At 34.2% G+C, this 24800-nt stretch overlaps 1 protein-coding gene across 1 annotated transcript in view; it reads right to left on the bottom strand.

The window, feature by feature from the left end:
• LOC137636913 (kinase D-interacting substrate of 220 kDa-like) overlaps positions 1-24800 on the bottom strand; it is a 71797-nt gene that overhangs the window by 4279 nt on the left and 42718 nt on the right. The window contains exons 6-12 of the mRNA XM_068369260.1: positions 19403-19504; positions 15672-15770; positions 14847-14945; positions 14459-14557; positions 14034-14132; positions 13299-13397; positions 10140-10202 (exon numbers count right to left, since the gene is read on the bottom strand). Of these exons, the coding sequence (XP_068225361.1) occupies positions 10140-10202; positions 13299-13397; positions 14034-14132; positions 14459-14557; positions 14847-14945; positions 15672-15770; positions 19403-19504 (660 nt within the window). The remainder of the gene's footprint in view (positions 1-10139; positions 10203-13298; positions 13398-14033; positions 14133-14458; positions 14558-14846; positions 14946-15671; positions 15771-19402; positions 19505-24800) is intronic.

Genomic DNA, 24800 nt, shown 5'->3' with positions numbered 1-24800 from the left:
TCGGGAAATTTTTATTTTTTGGTTCCAATGTTTAGTTTTTATTGAAATTTAGACTTCTAAAATGGAAGTATTTTAACTTATACAGTATGTATAATTCTAAAGTGTATGCTATATACTGTATTTGACATTTCACTCTGCATTACTAAAAAATTTTGATACTAAGAAATTGTGAAGATTACTCATAAGATTAAACTGAGTAATCTAGTAAAGTTAATCAAATATAAACATTTAAGCAAGTACTTTATTAATTGATCTGTACGTATTGATATTTAACTAACATTTGATCTAATTAAATGAATTGACTGCCTAATAAACAGTAGGTTAGTTAAACAGTTTTACATTTTTATAAATAGTTACACTTAATTCTACTATTCCAATGGGAAAATGAACCCTCTATAGAATAGATTACCTGTATGTAACTAATAAAGAAAGTTTAAGAATATATTTGGGTTAAGTTTATTTGGAAACTAGGTACATTCATAAGGGAAGTATATACTGCAATGCCTAATTCAGACGTATGGAACTTTATATATCTATTAGATCTATTTACCAAGGCACTTCCCCTAATTTTGGGGGGTAGCCAACATCAAACAAAGGTGCAAAAGGGGACCTTTCCTCTCTCCGCTCCTCCCAGCCTGACGAGGGATTCAGCAGAGGCACTTCCCCCAATTTTAGGGGTTAGCCGACATAGAAAAATGGAACAAAAGGGGACCTTTCCTCTCGCCACTCCTCCCAGCCTGACGAGGGATTCAGCAGAGGCACTTCCCCCAATTTTAGGGGTTAGTCGACATAGAAAAATGGAACAAAGGGGACCTTTCCTCTCTCCGCTCCTCCCAGCCTGACGAGGGATTCAGCCGAGTTTGGTAATGCTAGATATTGATGGATATTGTACCAAAGTACCATTAATTCCACGAAATCCGTGGAAATTCCACGAAATCCGTGGAAATTCCACGAAATCCGTGGAAATTCCACGGAATCCGTGGAAATTCCACGGAATCCGTGGAAATTCCACGGAATCCGTGGAATTTCCACGTAAGGAGAAGCATAGTATGTGTGTGTGACGCTTCTGAAAGGTTCTGAAGATAGAATAAAGGAAATATATTTTGAGGTTTCTTTAGGAATAGAGATGGAATATTTAAAGGTACTGTACCATTTTTCTATAACATAAAAGAATAGGGTAAATACTAGAAAGATACCCTTTTGAACTTATCCTTCTGAGGGGATATTTTAACATTTTGTAATAAGTCAGAGAGTTTAGATTTTAGGGTACGATTTCAAACTTAGGATTCTGATAAAATTATTTAATTTAAAGACATTAGAAAGGAATAATATAATTGTCTGATAAAGGAACAATTTATTTAAGTGGATATTAGTATATAGATTTGAATAGTACGAACTTAAAATTAATGGGAGAAAAGGTGAATTTAGATAATACTTTTTTTAAACAATACTGTAGTTTCAAAGGAACAATTGAAATATTATTTTAAAAAGTACTCACAAAAGTATTATCAAATATTAACCCTTTTACCCCCAATGGACGTACTGGTACGTTTCACAAAACTCATCCCTTTATCCCCATGGACGCAACGGTACGTCCTTGCAAAAAACTGTTTTTTTTTACATATTTTTGCATATTTTTTATAACTATGAGAAACTTCAGGCATTTTCCAAAATAATGAGACCAACCTGACCTCTCTATAACGAAAATTAAGGCTGTTAGAGCAATTTAAAAAAAAATATATTGCAAAAGGTGCTTAAAAAAAAAAAAAACGCCTGTTGGTTAAGGGTTGGAGAGTTCCAAATAGCTTTTGGTGTAAAAGGGTTAAGCGGGGTTTACACAGTCGAACCTGCTGGTCAAACTGTTCGAAGGAGTGGAGTCAACCACAAAAGCATAAGGTTTGTGGACAGTGAAGCCCCGCCCACAAAGGTCAATCGAGGACAGACTTTCTTCAAACCGTTCGACAAACGTGTCCGACGACAAAATACCCCGTTCACACGTTCAAACATCACCCGCGTTCGATCGTGTAAACCCGCCTTAAATTATAGCCTAGAAAACTTTACAAAATGACAATTGAATGGGAAAGTATTAATAGAATTTGTTCCTCTTAAGAGAAATATGTTTAAGGAAGTACAGTTGAAAATTAACACTTACCTGGGCTGAGAATCAGTGAAGTTGGTTTATTTCACAGGTGCTACAACTGTGTACTATTTAGAAAGAAAACATTGACAAATCTATTTGATTTATAAGTTTATTTACGATGTTCATTTGTCGTCGAGTATTTTTAGGATAAAATGATTGTTTAGTAAATTAACCCTCTGAGATTTTTTTTTATATCTAGTTATAACAATTTTTGTATTCGATTTATGTACTGTATATGAAAATTTTACAAAATATTTAACATTTATTTTTTTTTTGCAAAGTTTGTAAAGTTTAGTATATTAACCCTTTCCAATATATTTTACGTCTAGTTGTAAGCATTTATTTTTTTTCTATTATTTACGTATATGAAAATATTACAAAATGTTTAACATTTATTTTTTTGCAGAACATGTATTGAGTTAAGTATATTAACCGTTTCCGACGTATTTTACGTCTAGTAGTAACCATTTATTTTTTTCCATTACTGTATTTAAATATATGAAAATTTTACAGATTAATTAACATTATATATCAATGGAATGGAAAGATATTCAGATATATTTTAATAAATGTTGTAAAGTCCTATCTTACAATGTTCTAAAAGAATGCCTTTCGCTATAGTACCAAATCATTTGGTGAGGTCCCTGGTGTTCAAAAGGGTTAACATACATTATAGCTTTTGATTTTTGAAATATGTATCTTTTATATAATATACATACATACATATACCAAAGGCACTTCCCCCAATTTTGGGAGGTAGCCGACATCAACAAGAAACAAAACAAAAAAGGGGACCTCTACTCTCTACGTTCCTCCAGCCTAACCAGGGACTCAGCCGAGTTCAGCTGGTACTGCTAGGGTGCCACAGCCCAACCTCCCACATTTCCACCACAGATGAAGCTTCATACTGCTGAGTCCCCTACTATTAATTTTCATTAATCATCACATTTAGTGGAATTGATCAGCAAAAATATATTAAGTCTGGAATTGATCAGAAAAAATATATTACGACTTTCAGCATGAAATTTTTTTAAGGATAAATGGTTATTTTCTATAATGACACACTATACGGGTTTTGTAATTATGCATTGATATCAATATGTATGTAAACAAATACAGTAAACTTTAGTTATCACAGGTATTATGTTTTTTATTAGTTATTAGACTAATTATTATCAATTTCGAAACATTTATCCTTGGTAAATCAAGTAAGACATTTAAGTAAAGCAACATTTGAATTAATTAATGGATCATTTTTGAAACTTTGACATTTATGTAATAATTGACTATTAGAGGGTGACCTATTTTGTATATAGTAATCATTGTATCATAATATATAGATATTTTTGGTACATGTTAATACTGGGGAATGATTTTGTACTTGTGACGAATAAGAGATTTTTATCATTTTCACATTAATGAAAGCTACCTAAACTTGGCTGATAGAAGGTACAGTACAGTGTATTGTTACATGAGGAAAATACAGAAGGTCTTTAACTTATAAACATTCAGATACAAACAAATTCAACTGAAATGAAAAATCTCTGATATTGTATCAAGTTCATAATGCAATGCTGTAATCAAATAATATCAAGTGCTGTTTATGGCGTGAACTCAGAAATTATTATTTTGCTTTGGTATGCAATCTCGATATTTTTATTAGGTATAAAAACAAGAATAATAGAAAATCTAATGGTTCTTGCTTCGCCGTGCGCTCGCTTCGCTCGCGAAAAAATAAAAACGTCAAGCTCCGTATGCATTGGCAAGGGGTAAAGTTGAGCTGCGCACGCTAACATCAATGGTTGATTATTATTTCTCAGTTAATTATTCCCGGTATATATTTTTTTTTAGAAAATCTGATGGTTCTTGCTTCGCCGTGCGCTCGCTTTGCTCAAGATAAAAACATCAAGCTCCGTACGTACTGGCAAGCTTTAATGTTGAGCTGCGCACGCTAACATCAATGGTTGATTATTATTTCGCAGTTAATTATTCCCAGTATATATTTTTTTTTAGAAAATCTGATGGTTCTTGCTTCGCCGTGCGCTCGCTTTGCTCAAGATAAAAACATCAAGCTCCGTACGTACTGGCAAGCTTTAATGTTGAGCTGCGCACGCTAACATCAATGGTTGATTATTATTTCGCAGTTAATTATTCCCAGTATATATTTTTTTTTAGAAAATCTGATGGTTCTTGCTTCGCCGTGCGCTCGCTTTGCTCAAGATAAAAACATCAAGCTCCGTACGTACTGGCAAGCTTTAATGTTGAGCTGCGCACGCTAACATCAATGGTTGATTATTATTTCGCAGTTAATTATTCCCAGTATATATTTTTTTTTAGAAAATCTGATGGTTCTTGCTTCGCCGTGCGCTCGCTTTGCTCAAGATAAAAACATCAAGCTCCGTACGTACTGGCAAGCTTTAATGTTGAGCTGCGCACGCTAACATCAATGGTTGATTATTATTTCGCAGTTAATTATTCCCAGTATATATTTTTTTTTAGAAAATCTGATGGTTCTTGCTTCGCCGTGCGCTCGCTTTGCTCAAGATAAAAACATCAAGCTCCGTACGTACTGGCAAGCTTTAATGTTGAGCTGCGCACGCTAACATCAATGGTTGATTATTATTTCTCAGTTAATTATTCCCGGTATATATTTTTTTTTAGAAAATCTGATGGTTCTTGCTTCGCCGTGCGCTCGCTTTGCTCAAGATAAAAACATCAAGCTCCGTACGTACTGGCAAGCGGTAATGTTGAGCTGCGCACGCTAACATCAGTGGTTGATTATTATTTCGCAGTTAATTATTCCTGGTATATATTTTTTTTTAGAAAATCTGATGGTTCTTGCTTCGCCGTGAAGTGAAGTGAGATCGCTTACCGTAGCAAAAGCACGACTTTGAGAGCGCTTACCATAGCAAGAGTACGACTTTGAGATCGCTTACCAAAACAGCACTCAATGTCATATGATTTAATGCAGGAAGCAAGACGACATTTGCAATATGAAACGGAACTATTTGTTGACCTTTGCCGCTGAAAATTGTAGGTACGTGAGTTAGGTTAATCCAAAATTTAACAGAATATGACTTACAAAGAGGAACCTATTAGGTTTGTAAGTTGAAGACTTTCTGTATATTTTTTTGGGGGGGCTCAAGCCATGTCGTCCTGATGGAAGGTTCATTCAGTAGCTTCCTAAGGGTATATATGACTACGCGTAAAGGAATATACCCTTGGGAAGCTACTGAAGGAACCTTCCATCAGGACGACATGGCTATATCACCCAAAAATAGATTTGTTGATGATAGTGTGACTTGAATCAAAATCATTTCTATAAATGTTTTGTTTTATTTAGATCTATTTGTAGACCAAAGTACAGTGCATTATATTGAAATGAAACACAATTGATATATAACACTAAAGTAATTGTTATTATTTTTAGAGATGTTTTCCCACTGCTGTTGATGTCGCGACGTAGCCGACGACCTATTGAGGACCCTCGTTAAAAGGTAAGATTGTTTCCTTAGATTCTTTTAAATGTAATGAAAGTTTTGCACTGACATATCAAAGTCGTACTGCTGTCGCCTTTTCCGCACAGGGGAATTATTTTCTAAAATAACACATAGAGACAGAATAGCCTATCAAGTTGCTTGACGGCACAACCTAAGTGTACGTATATATCAACTTTATCGCGGAAAAATATATATGGTTATACTTTTATGCTGCATTGTTGCGGGATGTATGAGCATTGTTTTTACGTCAAAAAATTGTCAAAATGTTAAGTAGGTCAGTGTTTGTACAATCAGGTATATGTTTATATTAAACTAGTGCTGTCACTTGAGTGGTTTGTTTACTGTACAGTACGTTGAAGGTAAGAAATACAGTATGTGAATTTAGATAATTTCGTCTTAGTGTTATACATGCGTTTTCCAAAACTTTAACCTTCGTATAAATAGTATGATTGTGTATAGATTATATTTCATGATGAATTAATTTGACTAATAAAGGTTATCTTGGGTGAGAATATTATTTTGTAAATATCTTTTTTTTTATTATTTGAAAATTAGTATTTCAGTGTAGGTCAAAATATATTCTAGAAAATATTTCCCCTGGTTTTAATAGTGACTAATGCCAGTACAATTGTGAAGCTTGTTGGAGTAATGCGTTTATAATAACTTAAACTTAATGAGATTTTAAGATACATATCAATGAATTAATAGGCTATAGAATTAGATATGAAATTATAATAATTAGAATAGAAGATTCAAAAGGTTTTAAATACTGTACCATCATGTTTTACAATCAATTTGTCTGAAAGAAATGTGGTGTCAGCAGAATACTAACGATACAGTAATCTCTTGAAAAGAAGTAGATTGGATTTATAATATATGTTATAAAACAGTTATGATGAAACCACCTTAAGTAGAGCCATAATCCAGTATTTATATTGTTATAATAGCTTCTAACGATTGTTAGAGTTTTAATGGCTGACAATTATAGAAAAAGGTATTTCGAGGAATGTAATAACATGCAATATTTGATAATTATTAAATTATTCTACCATAGGTTTTAGAAATTAATTTTTAAAATTGAAACTATATAAACATTCTTGGATTTTATGAATACCATTCAATTATTGATGATATACTATAATGAGGTTTTAGATTTATGACTATAACGTTTGTATCTCTCTGTATCGTGTTATTAACTGTAGAATAAGTTGTAAAAATCATCTAAAGTAGGTTATTAATCTTTAGTTTAGTTCCCCTAATATTTACAGCTTACAAAATCGTTTTCTATCTGACGATTGTAATTTAAGGGGGACTAAACTAGTTTGGTTTGGTGTAATACTTTCAGCATATTTTCGTTTGATTAAGGGGGACTAAACTAGTTTGGTTTGGTGTAATACTTTCAGCATATTTTCGTTTGATTTTTTTTCATCTTATATGTTCATAATCGCTTCTGTATTCGTATATATTTTTCGTAGTGGTGTGTTTAACTGAAATGTGATTAGCTGCAATTTCAATCTTATAATTTTAAAGTAGGCTTACATAAAATTAGAATATGTAATTTTCAGCTATCTCGCTACTTTGATAATCTCTTCATTCCCACCACTCGCTTAAAACGAATCTTTTGGGCCAGCCCTGCGAAATCCATAGAAGCGTGATATAGTGGTCATGTTAAACGCTGCTAACTAGATAATTTACTCTAAACTAACGTAGAGCACAGGTTTGTGTTGGAATGAAGACCACACGCGAAACGCGGGTCTTCGTGAAGGCTGTATTACAAGGCACTGTTTGGAATCCAAGAGGTTGTGTAGGTTGTGTAGTCTAGAGAAGCCTCCAGTGCTGGATCGTTAGACGCAGGTTCGAGGGTTGTGACCTTGGGATATAAAAGTTTGGTTTAAAGATGGGTTTACGCAGTCTGGAAATTCTTGTTATGTTGTATTCCTCGTTCACTAAGAATTTATTTTACATTCGTTATTGTGCATGGGAAATTTGATGAAATAAGATGCAACTTCAAATGTCAAGGTGGTTTGGACATGTAAGTAGGCAGGGGGAAGAATCTTTATGATAAATATTACATTAATAAAAGTTGGTCTGTATAGTGAAACAAACTCTCGGAAGACTAAACGCTCGTTTATCATTACTACAACTTTTCAGGACTTGGTGTCCTCTCCTCTAAATGGCCACAACCATACGACAAAGCAATAGATTGTATATTCTAATTGTGATTTTGTCATAGAGTTGTGTCTGCCTTGAAGAAGAGGCATTAATCCCTAAAATCGTTTTGTGGTAATGACAAGTAAACATCACTTAAAACGAGTGATGACAATGGACTAACATCACTTAAGTCACTTGAAGCAAACGATGACGACGGACGTCTCTGGCCTAGTGGCGAGCACTAGCCTAACCTGACCTTACTTTCATTTGGCTCAACCTCATCATTGCATGACCCCTGTAACGTATCTCATGAAATTAGCGTGGTCTAGTCATCGAAATTTGTGCAACTAGAATAAATCTTACAAGAGTGCCAAAACGAAACTTGTCAAGGGATTGTTTTAACTCAGTGTCCTATAACCTGCCAAAGCAACTGTTAAATTAACTAGACATGTCAGAGACACGGATAAGAGGGTGGGGCTGGGCAACGGTGCACGGAATACAACATAACAAAAATACACTAGACAGTTTATTTACGATCAGGAGTGTCCTGATATTTGCTGTGAATGATTTAAAAATATAGTAATAATTACATAATAGAGATTATGTCATAAATTAAAACATGTTAATTACATAGAAAGGTAGCCTATTTTTTATTTACTGGTTTTGGAATATTATGATTGAAGAATACTTATATTTAATTATTTAAAATCATATTTTGTATTTACCAATTTAAAAATCCTAAAAGTTGGAATATTTGATTAAAATCTAGTCTTTTGATTTATATTTTAAATTTTAAGTTGATCACTTGTAATAGTTTAAATTTTTTAATGTTGAGCGCCTTGTGTAGATTTTTTTTACAATGAAATACTTATTTAGTTGATAAATATCATGGAAACTTAAATACTATTTTAATCCATTGTGAAATTCATAAACTTTCAAGTATTATGAAGATTTTGAAAACAGCCTCAAAACTAAATTTAGTTCTTTTAAAACTAAATTATGGGGAATATACTAAATTCTTAGACATGCAATATAATGTAACATTTAAGTAAAGCAATATTGACATGGTTAAGTAGCCATAAATATAGCAATTTAATTAAGCAATAACATAATTAACTACTGATAAGTTTAATTGATAAAGTAGACTACTTAATTAAACTAAAAGATTCTATAGGTTTGTAGGAGAGGCTGTACGTCGAACATTAAAAATGGACTAGGAAAGTTATAAGATTCATAATTGATAAGTCTAATATATATATATATATATATATATATATATATATATATATATATATATATATATATATATATATTGAATTACGCAGTCTTATGCAAATTATATTGGGAAAATCATAGAAAGCAATTGGAGCCTATGTTGGAGAAGTCGCCGTATTTTTTCCGACATACGACAAGTACGTCTTTGATGAGCGTTTGTCGTATCTTCGAGATTTCGTGTTTTAGACGGAAAGGTCTTTTGACTTTTATTAAATATTGTTGATAAATTTGGGAAGAAGCAAAGGACCTAGTAATTTGATAAGACAGCGTAATTTTAGACGTTAAGCAAAGTTTAGAGAAAACGTCTGTTGTTCGCTTTGTTTATGAAACAATGAACATATATATATATATATATATATATATATATATATATATATATATATATATATATATATATATATATATATATATATATATATATATATATATATATATATATATATATATATGTATATATATATATATATATATATATATATATATATATATATATACAGTATATATATATATATATATATATATATATATATATATATATATATATATATATATATATATATATATATATATGTGTGTGTGTATATATATATATATATATATGTATATATATATATATGTATATATATATATATATATATATATATATATATATATATATATATATATATATATATATATATATATATATATATATATACATGAATTTAGTTCTCTCTAGTTTTATTTAGATTTTAGCTCTGCGGTATTCCCTGCAGAAGGAAAATATTTATGAATACGATTACGATCTTTTGAATTTATTTGTTTATTAACAGCGAACTTTTCTAATCCATTGAAAATGTTTATATGCATATAAATATAATCTAAGTTTATTTAAGTATTAAATTACAGTAACTAAGTTTTAACTAAATTCAAAGTTTTAGTTTGACCTGAATATTGTTGAAAATAGCGGTAATTTTATTTATATAAATTAGGTTCATATGTCCTTTTAAAATGGGGCTTACTGGCGAAGGTAACTGAAAGGAACATTAACAAAGGTTGTAGTAATAAGTACAGTAGAGAAATTATCAACTGACCTTTTATAAGTTCTATGATATCCTCGTGGTTATGTTCAACAGCTATGTCAACTGCAGTAAATCCTGAAAAACGGAGAGATATACATAATTAGAATTTAAATTCGATAGAGAGATGCTCTTGGTCAGCTCGTAATTTTGGGCTAAAGTTTGTTTAGTTATAGATAGTGAATTTTTATTATTCTTTTCCTTGATTGTATTCCCATAAGAGGCCATTAAACTCAAATTCAGCCCCATGCTATAGATTCGTATTGGAGTCATTAGGCTCCACAAGGCACTAGAAGAGTTGGAAGACCCATGCCTACATGGCTGAGGACTATGAAGCGTGAAGTAGGAGATGATGAATGAAGAATTATTGATTTAAAAGCTCAGGATAGAGACAATTGGCAAAATCTAACCGAGACCCTTTGCGTCAGTAGGCGTAGGAGGAGACGATGATGATGATGATGTTGTGGACGATGTTGTTGTTGTGGAAAGACTAGGGTATTGGGCAGCGAAAGTACAAATTTTAACAGGGTCCTCGTTAAGATCATTCCCATAGCAGGTTTTGGTATTGTGGCGCGACTGATTTCACAGGTAAAGTCAGGATGGCGCTGATCCTTATGGCTAGGAATGGATGGTTCATGGTTGCCCCCTGGCTTGCTTTATGAATTGTCTGTACCCATCACTTGATCTGTGCTGGATCTAGCTTTAGGGGACATGGGGTCGATTTCATAGGCAAAGTCAGGATCGCGCAGTTCCTGTGGGCTAGTTCATGGTTGCCCTCAGGCAAGCTTTATTAATCGTCAGCACTCATCACTTGATCCACATTAAACCTATCCTTGAGGGACATGGATTAGGTCAGGGGTGGGGAACCCTATTTTGGATGAAGGCCATCTTGCAATTCCTCAATGCTCCTTAAGGCCGCATAGAATTTTGTTGGTTATTTCATCCTCCAAGTAATTTATTAGTAATCGAAAGAAGGAGTGACAGGTTTATAAAAATTTAAAGCATTACAATTTTAGATATTTGAATTAAGTACTTTTTATACAAATAATCAGTAAATGAATTATATTGAAAATTAAATTTTAAAATATTTCATTCAATTTTGGGTAGTTTTCAAACTACCGTAAGTAAATGTATAATATTGAAAGCATGTCATTTTCAAATTACTTTAGTTAAGCAAGTAGGTTCTTTGTATTGAAGTGATAAATAAAACAATATTAATCTTTTGGAAGATAGCTTATAAATATCAACATAACCTTTTCAAATATTTTATATTGGCAAGTAGGTACTTTTTAAACAATCACATCTCATACAAATGCAACATCCCAGTTAAAAATTTTATCTGTTTAAACACACTTAGCTGTTTTCATTGAAAACAATCAATCATTTGCTTTCTTAAGATATTCAATGAATCTCTAGTTTTTAGCCATCATAGCAGGAACACCATCAGTGCATAACTTATTATAATAAGGAATAAAATTTAGTCCTCCTGTGTGACATTGCTTATTGAAGTTGTTAAAATGTCTGTTCCTCTTGTCCTTGTGTTAAGGTTACCCAAGGGAAGCTGTTTTTCATACAATCAAAACTCATCAGTGAAAACACAAATAAAATATTTTTATGCCAAAAATCTGGAACCTGTTGACTCATCTAAAACTAACATATCTCACATTGAGGAGATGAACAAAACAGGAACACTCTCGTCCATCATACGTTAAATCACTCACTCACTTCAACTAGCAGTTTTTCCTTGTCAGCTACAACAGCTATTGACAAGGAAAAACTGCTAGTTGTATTAAGTTAGGATTCATTGAATTCAAGGAAAAATTCCTTCCATTCTCTGGGAGGTACATCACTGAACACAGCTTTCTATTGTCTGTGTGTACATATTTGTATGTGTGTACATACAGTAGAATGATTTCAAACACACAGTATTCAGGGTCAAAGCAGAAATAAACTACACATACAATACAGATAGCAAAGGCCGTAGAAGGCCGCACTTGATGGTCCAGAAGGCCACATGCGGCCTTAAGGCCGCAGGTTCCCCATCCCTGGACTAGGGTATTGGGCTGCGAAAGTACAAACTTTAACAGGGTCCCCGTTAAGATCATTCCCATAGCAGGGAATGGTTTTGGTATTGTGGCGCGACTGATTTCACAGGTAAAGTCAGGATGGCGCTGTTCCTTAGGGCTAGGAATGGATGGTTCATGATTGCCCCTTGGCTTGCTTTATGAATCGTCTGTACCCATCACTTGATCTGCGCTGGATCTAGCTTTAGGGGACATGGGGTCGATTTCATAGGCAAAGTCAGTATCGCGCAGTTCCTGTGGGCTAGTTCATGGTTACCCTCAGGCAATCTTTATTAATCGTCAGCACTCATCGCTTGATCCACATTGAACCTACCTTTGAGGGACATGGATTAGGCACTGAAAGACATTCTATAACACTACTATCAAACTGTCCCTCACCTCTACAGCTCATGAGCAAATTATGAACATGTGTTGTGGAGTCATTCGTGTTCATTTACAACTGGTTGGGTGACACGTTGATCTGACACTAGAAGCATTTTGCTTAGGAAGTCTGATCTCATCCCATCAAATTGTCCACTTTCTTTGGAAAATGGGTCATCTCAATCAAGAGTGATAGTGGCAATATTATTGAGTATCTATGATATAGAAGTAATCTTCTTTTCATATCTGGGTGGCGTTGGGAAGTGCAAATTAATGTTCCTATCTACCTAATGGAAAATTTTAGACTTTACCTTTTGGGAAACTATACATCCCACCCCTTTATTTAAAGAGGACACTACTTGAGAGCATTCTGGTGATATAGGGGCTTCACTAAGCATCAAGGTCCTTTGAAATCTTATCTATCTCAGCCCCAAAAAGCAAGTGAAATAAAAATCAAAAAATCAAATCTAGGTATGATCCTCTCAAGGAAATAGTAATTCTGCATCTCGAAAGGTGGAAGTTATAAGTTGGAGAAAATAGCAGGAAAGTTCTAAAGCTTGGAAGTAGAGGAGTTGAAACAGTCAGCAATCCACTTGGTCAGAGGTTTACAGACAGCGATCCGATTGGTCGGAGGTTTACAGTTAGCGGTCCGCTTGGTCAAAGGTTTACAGTCAGTGATCCACTTGGTCGGAGGTTTACAGTCAGCGATTCGCTTGGTCAATCTACTCACCATTTCTATCCCTGAGGAATAGGTTAGGACAGGCTTTCATGAGTTCTCTAGTTGCATTGACCTGGTTTTCTTCTGCTGCCCAGTGAAGAGCTGTCTTGCCTGGAGAATAAGATGGAGTGAATATGAGTGGGAAGGCCAATAGGAATTTGATTCTCGGTAGTGAGTAAACTGTAACTAGAGGCACATTGCTATACAGTGTTCTGCTTGGTTTGCCCTGATCTCAAATTATATTAAGCTGCAACTTGAATACGAGTGGAAAGTCCAGTAGGAATTTGATTCTCGGTAATGAGTAAATTGTAACTAAAGACACATTGCTGTACAATATTTTACTTGGTTTGCCCTAAACTCAAATTATATTAAGCTACGATCTACTGGAATTCAACGGAGATTATCAGAAGCAGGTCTTCTAAAAACTATTTAACTTCTATAATGACTTTCAACTTTTATGGTTTTAATTGAATATTCTATCAATTTTTATATAAAATAAATAATATCGGCATCAATGACCTTACATGTCAGGATGCCTGAAAACTTCAAATCAATCAATCAATCAGTCAACGGAGATTATTCCCTTTGGATTGTTAGTCCAACTGAATGGATTCTAGTCTACTCTTAGAGTGTTAGGTTGTATTAATGATATTCAATAAAAAAATCAATCCTTTACTACATGATAGAAGTATAGTTGGAAGCTGCCCTTAGTATCTTTGTTTTGAAATGTCAAAAATCAGGTCATACCAGTGTCATCCTGGAAATCCGGGTCGGCCTTAGCTGCCACAAGTCTGATAATCATGTTGTCCCTTCCCATAGTGGCTGCTTGCATGAGTGGCGAAGATCCTGGAGATGACAAGGAAAGATTTAGAGTTTTTAGATATTTTGATTACTGATCTTTACTATATATTTCCATTTATAAATGGAAGAATTTTTTTTAAGCTTGACGATGACACATTTTCAGAATTTGTCTTATTTTTTTTAAGAAGTTGGAATCGCAGAAAAGAGTTCGTAGTACACAGCTGGTCTCTAATGATACCACAGGAGATTATTCAGTACATTAGCCCCAGTTACTACAAAACTAAACTAGTACGCCCACATAAAACGTTAGAAATGGCACTTTGTCACAGAGGTTCTAGTTCACCTGTTATGATTCGCCAATTTTCGCTTACCAGAATTATCCCGAGCATTGACGTCAGCCCCAGCTTTGATCAGTTCCAGAAGGATATCTTCATAGCCGTAGTAAGCAGCCTTGTGTAAAACGGTGTAGCCTTAGAAAGAGAGGAAAACAAATTTAATAATTCGTCGTCTTAATTAGGAGCAGATATGTTTTCAATCATATGATCATGTCCTCAACAATTGATTTCATTATGGTGTCCAGGCAACCTACAGTCCAGTCAAGAAGTCAGACCAGCCTATAACTGGCAGGTATATTCTTTCCAGACTGACTTGTGACGATATTCTTCGAGACGACACTGACGAAAGTTTAGCTTTCCCTGTCGCGTCATTATGTATAAATCTAAGGCTAACTCATCTCAGAAATATAGACTTTACACTTACCATCTTTTTCCTTTATGTTTGGGTTGGCTCCGGCCTCCAGCAGCATAAGCACTACTTCCTTGTGGCCCCAGCAGGTGGCAACGTGGGTAGGTGTCACGCCTGATTAAGAGAGAAGTAAAATTGCATTTTGGCAGAAGGGGGACATTAATTTTCACTTTGGGTTTATGCTAATCAATGTACTCATCCAAGGGCTGATATGAGCAAGTGAATTTCTTATGTAGCACAAGGGTTGGTAAAAATACAAAGTAGAATTACAAAAAGTGTTGTACTCTAGAAGTTAGCCGTAGACCTGCTATATTGAGCAGAAATTTGTATCTATGTATTTTTTTCTGTTTAAACATTAATACCTGTATTGTATGGTTAAGGAACTTCAAATATAGGCTTGTCATAGTCCAGCCTTGAACCAGTCTCCTCACCATTGCATACTGTATATGTCAGAATGAAAGGGTCTTGGTCTCAACATTGGTAAGGTATGAAATATCTGTCTCTAAGGTATGGACTTGACATATCGACCCTTTCTTTATTACTATGATTTCTAACGTCATGGTATATCAGTTAGTTTTATAGAGTAGTGGACCTATAAAGCAATGTAGTAAATCATGCAAAGAACCACCTACAGCATGCTGTATATGGCACACTGCGAATGTTAACCATTTCATACAAAATTTTTTATTATTCTGGCTAGGATTTTGTTAAAAGATTTTTTCCAGTGTTTGTTCCATTTAAGAAACATGAATAATAATAATGATAGTGTAAAGTACTTTTTGATCTCTATGTTTTCAATAATGATAATAACATCAATAATTTGAATATGGGATTCCTCACCCCAAGACGTTTGGACGTTGAAATTAGCCTTATAATCTAGCAGCCACTTGACAACGTCCAGATCTCCATATTTCGAAGCCAGGTATAGCGGTGAATATCCTGTTGGATGGGAAAAAAAATACCGTTAGTGATAAGAAATTCCAATAGTAATTAGAAGATGAATGGAGAAGTATTGATTTAAAAGCTCAAGATAGAGACGACTGGTGAAATCTAACCGAGGCCCTTTGCGTCAATAGGCATAGGAGGAGATGATGAATTATCCTGTTTAAAGGGAATACTTCCATTTGGTTAACTGGTGAGAGTAATGATTATTTCTTATTGAATTGAGAGGCTGCTGTGAAACTAGCTGTGATGGCAATAGTGAGTATTCTTTGTTTAAAGATGTGAATTATGCGACTAGCTGTTGTGGCAGTAGTGACTCATGTCTGTTTCAAGGAGAGGCTTTTTTTGGGGTTAGCTGTGCTTATGATAGCGGTTAATCTGTCTACAGAAAGTCTTTTTGGGGTTAGCTGTGGTTATAATAGTGGGAGGAACCTGTTAGGGGTCAGAAGATCAAGACTTAAGCTCAGAATTAGATGGCGAGATAAGGTGAAGGATGATATGGAGAGAAGAGGTTTGAAAGAAGGTATTGGAGAGGGCGTATCAGGCAACCGACCCCTTATGGTAGGGATAACATTGGGAAAGAAGATTAATGATAGTAATAATTACTCTGTGTTGATTGAAAAGAATTTTTTTTTAATAGATATATAGTGATTATTCTAATCTATATTCTAAGAATGTCTTTGGATATAGTATAAGCAGTATTTTTGGGCTCAGCCATATTGTCCTGATGGCAAGTTCCTTTAGGCAGCTTTCTAAGAGATATTTGGCTACTATCCCTTAGAAAGCTGCCTAAAGTAACCTTCCATCATGACCACATGGCCATATCACCCAAAAATAGATTTTTCGCATTGCTCAAAATCCATTTATAGATTATTCTGTTTTGAATTTGGAAAATGTTGGGTATGTTAAACAGCATAAAAAGTAGTTACTTTTAGGGTTTGGTGTTTTTTTTTATTTAATTAAATCTCGAGTTTGATTGATTTAATGATGAAGAAGAGATAGTTGATGACTAGTTGAAAGGGAGATTGTGAAGGTTTTTGTGGAATGTTTGAATATAGTAAATTATTGAGAATTATATAAAGAAGGTTTTAAGTAAAAATCAGTGTTTAGATATAGTAAATTATTAGGAATTATCTAAAGAAGGTTTTTAGTGAAAATCAGTGTTTAGATATAGTAAATTATTAGGAATTATCTAAAGGTTTAAGTGAAAATCAGTGTTTAGATATAGTAAATTATTGAGAATTTTCTAAAGAAGGTTTTAAGTGAAAATTGGTGTTTAGATATAATAAATTATTGAGAATTTTCTAAAGAAGGTTTTAAGTGAAAATTGGTGTTTAGATATAGTAAATTATTGAGAATTTTCAAAAGAAGGTTTTAAGTGAAAATTGGTGTTTAGATATAGTAAATTATCAGGAATTATCTAAAGCTTTAAGTGAAAATCAGTGTTTAGATTTAGTAAATTATTATGAATTATCTAAAGAAGATTTGAAGTGGAAATCAGTGTTTAGATATAGTAAATTATTATGAATTATCTAAAGAAGGTTTGAAGTGGAAATCAGTGTTTAGATATAGTAAATTATTATGAATTATCTAAAGAAGGTTTGAAGTGGAAATCAGTGTTTAGATATAGTAAATTATTATGAATTATCTAAAGAAGGTTTGAAGTGGAAATCAGTGTTTAGATACAGTAAATTATTAGGAATTATCTAAAGGTTTAAGTGAAAATCAGTGTTTAGAAATAGTAAATTATTGTGAATTATCTAAAGAAGGTTTGAAGTGGAAATCAGTGTTTAGATATAGTAAATTATTATGAATTATCTAAAGAAGGTTTGAAGTGGAAATCAGTGTTTAGATATAGTAAATTATTATGAATTATCTAAAGAAGGTTTGAAGTGGAAATCAGTGTTTAGATATAGTAAATTATTATGAATTATCTAAAGAAGGTTTGAAGTGGAAATCAGTGTTTAGATATAGTAAATTATTATGAATTATCTAAAGAAGGTTTGAAGTGGAAATCAGTGTTTAGATACAGTAAATTATTAGGAATTATCTAAAGGTTTAAGTGAAAATCAGTGTTTAGAAATAGTAAATTATTGTGAATTATCTAAAGAAGGTTTGAAGTGGAAATCAGTGTTTAGATTTAGTAAATTATTAGGAATTATCTAAAGAAGGTTTTAAGTGAAAATCAGTGTTTAGATATAGTAAATTATCAGGAATTATCTAAAGGTTTAAGTGAAAATCAGTGTTTAGATATAGTAAATTATTAAGAATATCAAAGAAGGTTTTAAGTGAAAATCAGTAAAATATAAAATATCGAAGTCTTTAGCCCTTGAAATACTTCACAAGGCAAAGGGTATTGTGTGTGCCAACTGAATTCCACTAGTATATAATCTCCAAAGTCAGCCAGTGAGTCGTTCCCTGGTGTCAATTGATTAATTTGCACTATATCCTGGCGTCATACTAGCAAAGGTCATATTTACGCCTGTTTACTTGGAGTTTGGAGCCACTCAATACGTATTACAAATAGGGGATCTTGCTCTTAGAGGAGGCTATACATAATTGTAAAGATAAAAGTCTTAATTTTATTAAATACTGATAAAACCACTTAAACTTACCTAATGGATGCCAGGTCATAATATATAACTTGTTTTTAACAATGTTCTTCTGGTCAGTACTTGACTGGGTTATCACCTACGGTGTAAAACCTCTCGGGACTATCTTTAGCAGTTATGCCCATAAGCCTCGCAACCTTATCCCTTGAGAAACTTGCAACATACCTTAGCAGTCTGATACAAGTTGCAGTTAGTCTCAACATGGGCACAGATAAAAATGTAATTTATTTTAGCAAAACGGACTTGCTTGTTCGGGGCGTAAAGACGTTATTTCCTAGCAATTGACTTACTTATTCTGGAAGACGTTATTTCCTAGCAATTGACTTACTTATTCTGGAAGACGTTATTTCCTAGCAATTGACTTACTTATTCTGGAAGACGTTATTTCCTAGCAATTGACTTACTTATTCTGGAAGACGTTATTTCCTAGCAATTGACTTAATTGTTCTGGGTGTGAAGACGTTATTTCCAAGCAATTGACTTACTTGTTCCGGGGCGGGAAGACATTATTTCCTAGCAATTGACTTACTTGTTCCGGGCGGGAAGACGTTATTTCCTAGCAATTTACTTACTTGTTGTGGGTGTGAAGACGTTATTTCCAAGCAATTGACTCACTTGTTCCGGAAGACGTTATTTCCTAGCAATTTACTTACTTGTTCTGGGCGTGAAGACATTATTTCAAAGCAATTTACTTACTTGTTCCGGGTGTGAAGACATTTCCTAGCAACTTACTCACTTGTTCCGGAAGACGTTATTTCCTAGCAATTGACTTACTTGTTCCGGGCGCGAAGACGTTATTTCCTAGCAATTGACTTACTTGTTCCGGAAGACGTTATTTCCTAGCAATTGACTTACTTGTTCCGGAAGACGTTATTTCCTAGCAATTGACTTACTTGTTCCGGAAGACGTTATTTCCTAGCAATTGACTTACTTGTTCCGGGCGCGAAGACGTTATTTCCTAGCAATTGACTCACTTGTTCTGGGCGTGAAGACGTTACTTCCTAGCAATTTACTTACTTGTTCCGGGCGTGAAGACGTTAGGATTTGCCTTGTGAGTCAGCAGCTTCTTCACGATGCTCTTGTATCTATTCCAGACTGCTATGAGCAGCGGGGTGTAGCCTAGGGGGTACACAAAGAGCTGTTAGTTTTCCATTGATATAAGTTTATAAAATGTACTGATTATATATGAAACATGCATTTTCCATAGCCACAGTGATCACTTTATTCGTGGTGACTAGACCTTATTACTTTCGCCATGCGATGGGTATGAATTCACCCCTGTCTGTGTCGTCTGTTTGTTAATTTATTTATTTATTTGTTTGTTTGTTTGTGATCAACTTTACACAAAAACTATTGTACCGATTTTGACCAAACTCTGTAGTCATGTTGGGTATGACCCAAGGATGAATCCGTAACATTTTGGATAAAGTACAGCAAATTATAAGTATGCAGCAGTACTTTAAAAACAATCGCAATGTTAAGTAAATAGCAAATATTTAATTTGTGAACAATATACAAAAACTACTGAACCAATTTCAGTGAAACTTATTGGACATGTGGGCTATGAGCCAAGGATGAATCAGTAAGATTTAGAAAACCAAATACATCGAAGTACATGTATATAGTGAAGGTAAGAACAAAAGACAGCTTGGCATGGCGAAGGCACGCTCTCTACTGAGTGCCCCTCTAGCGAGTGCCCCTCTAGCTTCGATATGCTGTATAGCGAAGGTTTCAAACTGGAGCTCTCCTTTTAAGTATGTACACAGTATAGACATCTGTCATTAGCCTGTTGTGATGTATTAGGGAAAGAGCTTCACTAGGCTGCATTTGCAGTTTTATAAGAAATTTAGAAGTTCGGAGTTATGGGGGTCAAATGGTAACTGATGGTCAAGGTGAAATATTTAAGCAAGATTAATCTGAAGAGGAGTCATTTACAGTGTACCAGGGAAGGCACACTGTATATTCCTTCAATATTATTATCTCCGCCATCCTAGTTGGAAGGAGGTTATGTTTTACCCCCGTTTGTGTGTTTGTTTGTTTGTGAACAGCTTCCTGGTCACAATTTTAATCGTAGAGTAATGAAACTTGCAGGGATTAACCATTATATCAAAAGCTGGAAATGATTCAATTTAGGAAGGTCTATTTATGCCAGTCAATAACCGCAAACTTTCTTAGCTCGTCAATCCACCGTCTTCTCGTCCTTCCCTTGCTTTTCAACCAGCCAAAATACCTGCACTACCCCCATTCGAGTCTGCCACACACAAGTGGTCACCCATCCAACAACTGACCAAACTTAATCTAATAAATCAAATCAAATAAAGTTGCCAGCCCCATCGGCCTCAAAAACAAGACACGAGTAATTAAGGGGGGGGGGAGATATAATATCACATTAACCGCGCATGCGTGTATATTAGCCTTCCAAGAACCCACAGTCTATTAAAGTAATGAGTCTCAATAAGTCCTCAGTCTCTATTAAGGTAAATTGATATCAATTAGACTCGTGGAGTAATATTTCGGCGCTCGAAATATATACATCGTCACTTGACTCTATAATGAAGGATTTCGACTGCTTTAAAAAAAAAAGGGCATTGCGTCTGGTAATCATATTATTATTATTATTATCATTATTATTATTATTTTTATTATTATTATTAGTTTTATTATTATTATTATTATTATTACTTTCTAAGCTACAACCCTAGTTGGAAAAGCAACTTGCTATAATCCCAAGGGCTCCAACAAGGGAAAATAGCCCAGTGAGGAAAGGAAACGAGGAAAAATAAAATATTTTAAGAACAGTAACATTAAAATATTATCTTCTATATAAACTATTAACTACGACCCTTGTTGGAAAAGCAAGATGCTATAATCCCAAGGGCTCCAACAAGGGAAAATAGCCCAGTGAGGAAAGGAAACGAGGAAAAATAAAATATTTTAAGAACAGTAACATTAGAATATTATCTCCTATATAAACTATTAACTACAGCCCCTGTAGGAAAAGCAGGATGCTCTAAGCCCAGGGGCCCCAACAAGGAAAAATAGCCCAGTGAGGAAAGGAAACTAGGAAAAATAAAATATTTAAAGAACAGTAACAGATAAATATCTCCTTTATGAAAACTATAAAAATTTAATATTTTAAGAACAGTAACATTAAAATATCTATATAATCTATAAAAACCTAGAAAACCAAGAGGAAGAGAATATAGAATAGTGTACCCGAGTGTGCCCTCAAGCAAGAGAACTCTAACCCAGGACATTGGAAGACATTGGTACAGAGGATATGTCCCACCAATGTCCTACAAAACAACTATAGCAATAATTAAACTAAAATCACGAGCAGACAACGAATTATAAATGACGAAATATCTTTTCAACTAAATCCAGCCTAAGCTCCCATTCCCCTCTCTCTCCTCCCTTTACCCCCTCCCCCTCTCCTCCCTTTACCCCCTCCCCCCTCTCCTCTTTTTACCCCCTCCCCCCTCTCCTCCCTCTGATCAGATGAGTAATTAAGTCAAGAATGTGAAATTGGGGTGCGGTGCGAGGGAGCAGCATTTAAAAGGACAGGTGACAGGTGGTGTTAGTGCGTGTTTGCGCGCGAAAGATTTCTCCGTTTGGCGCGTGTTTTGGTGCTATGTTCTACCTACGGAGTTTAGATCGTAGATGACCTGTTTCTACCTTTCCTCGTTTTGAGGTTATTTTTCTTTATATTATCGTGATATTTTATTATGATTATTAATATTGTTTTCATTATTATTGTTTTATTAGTTTTATTATGTTTATCACTCTAGAAAAGTAGTATAATCATGTTAATAATTTTATATCGTATTTTAAACCCCCCTCTCTCTCTCTCTCTCTCTCTCTCTCTCTCTCTCTCTCTCTCTCTCTCTCTCTCTCTCTCCTCTCTCTCTCTCTCTAAGTATTTCCACTCCGTGTGCAAAAGTTCTTTTCTTAATGAACACGACTAATTGTCACGTGTCTGTTAATAACGACTCTTGCGCTAGAGTTGCTAATTGATGAGGTCTATTCATTTGTTGCTCTATTGTGAATAGCAATGGATGGAAGGCTAGATTAAACGAAGTAAATCTTACGGCGAATGAGTCACGGTGTCATATACCTTAAGAGCCTATAAGAGGTCTTCTCCGAACTGATTCCGAACTGTGGGTTCGTGTGGCGAGCGAGCAGGAACTGTTTCCCGTGATTGCCACAACAAAATCTGTCTTCGAGTTATTATTATTATTATTTTTATTATTATTATTATTATTATTATTATTGACTAAGCTACAACCCTAGTTGGGAAAGCTGGGTGCTATAAGCCCAGGGGGCTCCCAACAGGGAAAATAGGCCAGTAAGGAAAGGAAAACAAGGGAAAATAAAATATTTATAGAACAGTAACACCATTAAAATAAATATATATAAACTATAAAAACTTTCACAAAACAAGAAGAAGAGAAATTAGATAGAATATTGTACCCGAGTGTACCCTCAAGCAAGTTATTTCTTTCTTTGTTGTTGTTGTTGTTGTTGTTGTAGTAAATATATATAAACTATAAAAACTTTAACAAAACAAGAAGAGAAATTAGATAGAATATTGTACCCGAGTGTACCCTCAAGCAAGTTATTTCTTTCTTTGTTGTTGTTGTTATTTCTTTCTTTCTTTGTTGTTGTTGTTGTTGTTATTTCTTTCTTTCTTTGTTGTTTTTGTTGTCATTATTATCTAGGACCTACCCACCCAGACGCTTATATTGCATCCTGTAGTTTAGGAAATAAGTCGTTTGATTATGAGGAAATACTCAGATGTGTCATGGCCGTAGGTGTTAATATTGTTGATTAGTGCGTAATTTCATTTCTTAGAAGGATGCTTAAGCTCAGTGCTTAGATTGCTTAAGAGATTTAAAGGCATTGTTGTTTTTGTTGTTGTGTTATTGTTGCTCGTACACACACACACACACACACACACATATATATATATATATATATATATATATATATATATATATATATATATATTATATATATATGATATATATATATACACATATATATGTATATATATATATATATATATATATATATATATATATATATATATATATATATGTATGTATGTATGTATATGTATATGTATGTATGTATATATGTATATGATGTATATATATATATATATATATATATATCTGTAGGACAAAGGCCTCAGACATGTCTTTATTCATGTTTGGAGTTTGGCCATTTTCATCACCACGCTGGCCAGGTCGGATTGGTGATTGTGGGAGATTTTTGTCTGGTCGCTCACAGCAAACCAACCTAGTATGGGTGGCTCTGACTAGTATGCACCAGCCACCCATTGAGATACTACCGCTAGAGACTTATTGGGTCCCGTGACTGAGCCGAGTAGTACTACATTATACGTTTCTCTGGTTACGGATCATTTTTTCTTTGCCTACACATACTCTGTATAGTCTGGCCTATTCTTTACATATACTCCTCTGTCCTCATACATCTGATAACACTGAGGTTACCAAACAATTCTTCTTTGCTCAAGGGGTTAACTACCGCAATATTTGTTCAGTGGCTACTTTCCTCTTGGTAAGGGTAGAAGAGACTTTAAGTATGGTAAGCAGCTCTTCTAGTAGAAGGACACTCCAAAATCAAATCATTGTTCCCTAGTCTTGGGTAGTGTCATAGCCTCTCTACCATGGTCTTCCACTGTCTTGGGTTAGAGTTCTCTTGCTTGTGGGTATACTTAGGCATACTTTTCTATCTTATTTCTCTTCCTCTTGTTTTTTTCTGCAGTTTTTATAGTTTATATAGGAAGTATTTATTTTAATGTTATTGTTCTTGAAATATTTTATTTCAACTGTTCATTAACTATGCTGATGTTTATTCATTTCCTTGTTTCCTTTCCTTACTGGGCTATTTTTCTCTGTTGGAGCCCTTGGGCTTATAGCATCTTGCTTTTCCAACTAGGGTTGTAGCTTAACAAATAATAATAATAATAATAATAATAATGAAACAGCTGTTAGTAATGTTTCATTAGTATAAAGAAGTAATGTCTCTCACTGATTACTAGCTATTTAAGCTCCCCCCCCCCCATACGCAAGCATTCCTGTAGAATTACAGATACAGTACTGTGCTCTGTACACTGTACACCCAGGTGTGTTAATTACCCTTAACCTTCAGCATTCCTGTATTCTTCCTGTATGGATGAAGGACGCAGGTGTTATGTGAGACTATTTGTTAACGTACCCAGATGTGACATATTTCATTACAGATGTTTCAGGTTTGTTGTTAACGTGAATTCGAGTCCCACTCAGACTCGTTAGTGCCATTATGTCTGTAACCTTACCATCCTTGTGAGCTAAGGTTGGGGGGGTGGGGTTTGGGGAGCCTGTAGGTTTATCTGTTGAATCATCAGCAG

Source organism: Palaemon carinicauda, unplaced genomic scaffold (genome assembly GCF_036898095.1).
Source record: "Palaemon carinicauda isolate YSFRI2023 unplaced genomic scaffold, ASM3689809v2 scaffold441, whole genome shotgun sequence".
In the NCBI taxonomy this organism is placed as follows: Eukaryota; Metazoa; Arthropoda; class Malacostraca; order Decapoda; family Palaemonidae; genus Palaemon; species Palaemon carinicauda.
This window is presented reverse-complemented; position numbering and strand designations above follow the sequence as displayed.